Below are 4,761 nucleotides of genomic sequence, written 5' to 3' on the forward strand. Positions count from 1 at the left end.
CGAGGCGGCCCGACCCATGCGAGGCGGCCCGACCGAGTCGAGGCGGCGGCCCGACCCATGCGAGGCGGCCCCTGGATGACGTGAGGGTCTCACCTGCAGCTCGCTGTGCTCCTGCAGCAGCCGGTCGTACTCCACCGTCAGGTTCTTAGCCTGTTTCTTCATCGCCTTCACGTCGCTGTCTGATTGCTGCAGAGCTGCATCAGAACATCAGAGGTCAGATTAAACCTCAAAGCTTCTTCAGCCGTCATGTGACCTCCTGACCTTTCTTGGTGTCCTGCAGCTGCTCCTTCAGGGTTTTCAGCTCCTCCTTCAGAGCCTTGTTCTCCTCCTGGATTCCCGCTCCTTTCTTTCCGGCTTCTGGAAGCTCGATTCCAGCCTCACGCAGTTTCTGAGGAAAAATGGGAACAGAAACGTTAAAGTCCTGACTGACCCGAACGTTACACCGCTCACTCCGATTTATCCAGAAACTAGCATCAGCTGCTGACCTCAGCTGCTTCTCTGACTTCCTGTTACCTCCTGGATTAAACCATAATCTGTTTAATCTGGCCCGACTCCGCCCACTAGACCTGCACTTTGATTGGCTGGTTATGATGATGTCATCTGGTACCAAACAGACTGGACCGCACTAACTGGACTGAGTAGCTGAATGTATTTCAGGACTTCCAGCTGTGACCTTTGCCCTCCAGCTGACCTGAGCTCCAACGTTTCTGAGAGCATGAAGCTGCTTCCACCACGTTTCTACAGCCACAATTCAAAACGTTCAGAAATTAGTGTTGATGGAAACCAGCTGTTCAGAACCAGGCGGTCGGCGTGTTGGCAGCATCGCCTGCAGCATCGCCGGTGCCGATCCGGCCCAGACGACCCGTAGAACCAGAGGAGGAAGAGGCGGCCGTCACCTCCTGCAGCGCCTCGTTCTCCTCCATGAAGTTCTGCGCCGCGGTGCTGGCGCCCTCCGCCTGCTTCTTGAACGCCTCGTTGGACGCCATGAGGGTGGCCTGCTGTGACAGCAGCGTGGCGAGGCGCCGCAGCAGCCTGCAGCACAAACACAGTCAGTCAGGGCAGGAGCTCTACTGGGATCAGGGGGTTGAAACACATCCAGTCATCGCTGACATTTCCAAGGTCTGAGACACACACACACACACACACACACACACACACACACACACACACACACACAGTGTGCTGAAGGCGATGATGTCAGAGTGAGTAACAGGAAGGGAGCAGCAGGTGAGGACGCCGATGTTTCTAATAACTTGACTCATCTGGAGGAGGCGCTCATGTTGGGAGTATGTAAATTTGTGGTCTCTGCAGTGCAACAGCTGCATGGAGTCAGCAGGAGGCGGCCATGTTGTCATGTGACCCAGGAACACGCAGCTAGTAAATATCTGCCTGCTGATGCATTCAGGAGCTTTCAGGCAGCTGCAGCTATTTGTGGCAGGTTTCTGCTCCGAACGCCAAGATGCTGCGACGCCGCTGATCCGCCAGTTGGTTCTGACCCGACTCCCCACAAGGTTCTGGTCTGACTGTAAAGGACCAGTTGCTCTCAGTCTGGTGAAGATTCTTGATGTTCATCTGAAGATTTTTCAGCATCAGAAACTTCCAGTGAAACATTAAAACTGGATGTTGGCTGCAGTGACTCCGTGGCCTTTCCCTCCAGTCCCTCCAGTCTTGGACCAGCACTGGGAGCACTGGGACTACTTTCGGCGGCGGATGGATTGCTGTGAGGTTGGAACCTGGTCCAAACAGCAGGGCGGCTTCCTTCCCATCCTCCAAGCCGGGAAACCGATCGGGTCGTTGCGACCAGAAGCGGAGCGGCAGAGAAAGGGCTTCCTCCACTCCAAATATGGCCGCCGATGACGTCACGGCCAGAAATACTCCCAACAGCTGCGCCTGCTCCAGCCACGCGTCTCCTCCTGACTCCGTGCAGGACAACTTCCTCCCAGACTCGGGTTGATTTCAGGCAGCTGCAGGATCACATGCTGCAGGCGGGCTACTGCCGCCCCCTGCTGGTAGGACACACGAACTACAAGCAGCAGCCCAGGCTGATGGTCAGTGTGTATCAGTGTGTGTGTGTGTGTGTCAGTGTGTGTCTCACAGGCAGAGCAGCAGGGCGAAGCCGGCGATGTACTCGTTCCTCTGCGCTCTGAACAGTTTCATGTGGATGTGTTCGATGGCCGTCGGGTTGTTGGTCACGTCCACCTTGTCCGTCAGGCTGTACTTCCTCACCTCACGGAACGCATCTGGACACACACCGCCACGTTACCATGGCAACAGACCGGAGGCCTACCGGGTCGGCAGCGTTCGGCCCGACGTACCGATGAGGAGGAAGACGAGGATGGCGATGGCCACCATGAACCAGGTGTTTCCATAGAGAGCCACCGTCTGCACCAGCCGGGACTTGAAGATCCGACTCCACCTGAACGCACCAGGAGGAGAACTGGGTCAGAATCAGCTCAGGACTGGGATGAGTCCAGTTCCTGGTTCAGAAAGCTGCCCAGCTCAGATTCTCAGGGTTTCAGTTTCAGACCAGGAGAAACGAACTCAGGGGAACTGAAGTCCGAGTCCAGAGCACAGGAAGCCCCGACCAATGGCATGCAGATAACACGATTCACCATGACGACGGCACAAAAGAAACCCGAAGTAGTCGGGTTCCAGCAACCCGGGTTGCTGATGTGCTCAATAGTACTGAAGTCACAATAAACGATCTTCACAGACTGGACTCGTCCTCCGGAACCAGAATTCTCTCTGGAAGCTTCTAGATGCAGCAGCAGATCTAGGAGACGCAGATCTAGGTGACTGACCTCTTGGGTGAGACGAAGGGGATGCAGAGCAGCAGGACGAGGAAGACCTCGGCGTAGAGGAAGGTGGCCACGGCCGTCCACTGGAGACTCATCTGGACTCCTGGACCGGAGAGAGACAGACCCATCAGAACCACAACAGAACCGCATCAGTCCAGTTGGTTCAGAACCATTCCTGATCTGATTCTCTCTGAGCTTCCATGCAGAGTCAGACCAGAACCCTTTAGTCTAGTCCCAGTCATTCGGACCTAAACCTCCAGGTCAAAGGCCACCCCCAAGATGAGTGGCCTAGTCAAAGTCTGACCTGGAAAATCTCTGAGTCTGAATTCAATCAACTCAGCAGGGCAGAGGGGGGTCAAAGGTCATCCTCTGTGACCCTAGAGATCCTCTTAGTAGGTTTAGGGTGTAAATACTGTAACAGAACAAATCAAGGAGGCGTCTAGGGTGAATATTTCTTGTGGTTCTGGAGAACAGAACCCAGAATCTGGTTCGGTTCTTCAGGAATGTTCCAGGTCCGGTGGATCATTTCCCGGGAGGTGTGGCAGCCTGAAGGCTTCCTTCAGCTCCAGAACCAGCTACTAATTCTGGGCTGTTCTGATCCAGAACCCCGCGGTAACAAGAACCCGGACTGGTTCCCTGAAGAAGCTTTAAACTAGATCCGGCTCCGTCTATTTCCTGAAAACTAAAGTCAAACTGTCATGCGAGTGATTCTTTAATCAACTGAATCCGTCTATTTGCTGGATCTGGAAATCTTGACAGTACTGGACCGGGTAATATTACCTTCAGCCCTCCTTCAGCGTCCCCGACTCACCTTACAGCACAGAACCGGGACCAGAACCGGGAATCAGAGAGGAAACAAACGGACCGCTGGCTGCTCTGTTAGCCGTTAGCTTAGCCTGCTATGTCGAGTACTTCCTGGCACATTTATGCCAGCTCACCCTGGGCGCTGATTGGACAAAGCGAGAAAATGGGCGGGTCATAAAAAAACATTGCAATTAATTTTATTATCTTGTTTTAAATTAACAAATTTAATTTAAAATATAACTGAACGTAGATTAAATTAAATTATCTTTTCTCATTAAAATTATGGTTTAGTTCTGGCCCAGTTTGGCGAACTGGGTCAGTACCGCTGGTTGTCAAACGGCCCACTAAGACCACGTGTTACCAACAGCTTCCTGTTTGTTGGTTCCTTCAACCACCAGCAGAGGGAGACACTGACTACAGAGAACATCCCCGCTTGACCAGAGATGAGCTTAACAACAACGATGTCTCACTCGGACACATTTATCATAAATCAAAACCCCTCATCCTGCTGGTCGGACTGGTTCTAGAAAGTCCAGCAGCACCAGTAAAACCATCCAACGCTGTGAACTTTTAAACTGTTTTAATTTGATTTGTGCTTCCATGTTCTCCTCAGCTGATGGTGACGTTAGCAGGGGAGGTCACCTGTCATCATTTAATAATTTTAATATTCTGATTTTGCTGTCGTCATGACAAACAAGATGACTAAACTGATAAATGTGTTCAACCAATAAACCTCTCACCATTTCATCAGGCGTCACAAAATGACAACATTTTAAACCACCTTTCCAACGGCGCGTCGTCCTACTCTCATGTCTGCTGCAGTCATAGACATGATTTTATGGTGCTTTTGTTTTTAAAAAGTGATTCATGGAGCAATCGTTCATGCAGAGGTCGGTTAGAGTACACATTTAATAAAGGAAGTGTAAAAAGTATTTGGTAAACTACTAAAGTACTGAATAACTGATCATAACACCTGATTTAATATTCAAAATGTGTCCTCAGACAGCCAAAGGTATAAAAGTTCTGTGAACATTCTGGTACTGTACAGAGAATTACCTAAATATTTATACAAATAAGGAGGCGGGTTGGGAGGCTGGTTCCAGACCAGATTTACCTGGATAGTTGTAGAGGAATATTATTATACTAAAAGGCATATTGT

At 51.2% G+C, this 4,761-nt stretch overlaps 1 protein-coding gene across 1 annotated transcript in view; it reads right to left on the bottom strand.

Annotated features, from left to right (window-relative positions):
* bcap31 (B cell receptor associated protein 31) overlaps window positions 1-3,742 on the bottom strand; it is a 4,516-nt gene extending 774 nt beyond the window's left edge. The window contains exons 1-7 of the mRNA XM_008402730.2: window positions 3,610-3,742; window positions 2,802-2,901; window positions 2,316-2,416; window positions 2,096-2,240; window positions 897-1,032; window positions 262-388; window positions 94-194 (exon numbers count right to left, since the gene is read on the bottom strand). Coding sequence (XP_008400952.1) covers window positions 94-194; window positions 262-388; window positions 897-1,032; window positions 2,096-2,240; window positions 2,316-2,416; window positions 2,802-2,893 — 702 coding nt within the window. The 5' untranslated portion in view covers window positions 2,894-2,901; window positions 3,610-3,742. The remainder of the gene's footprint in view (window positions 1-93; window positions 195-261; window positions 389-896; window positions 1,033-2,095; window positions 2,241-2,315; window positions 2,417-2,801; window positions 2,902-3,609) is intronic.
* Window positions 3,743-4,761: the final 1,019 nt, after the last annotated feature.

Source organism: Poecilia reticulata, unplaced genomic scaffold (genome assembly GCF_000633615.1).
Source record: "Poecilia reticulata strain Guanapo unplaced genomic scaffold, Guppy_female_1.0+MT scaffold_253, whole genome shotgun sequence".
In the NCBI taxonomy this organism is placed as follows: domain Eukaryota; kingdom Metazoa; phylum Chordata; class Actinopteri; order Cyprinodontiformes; family Poeciliidae; genus Poecilia; species Poecilia reticulata.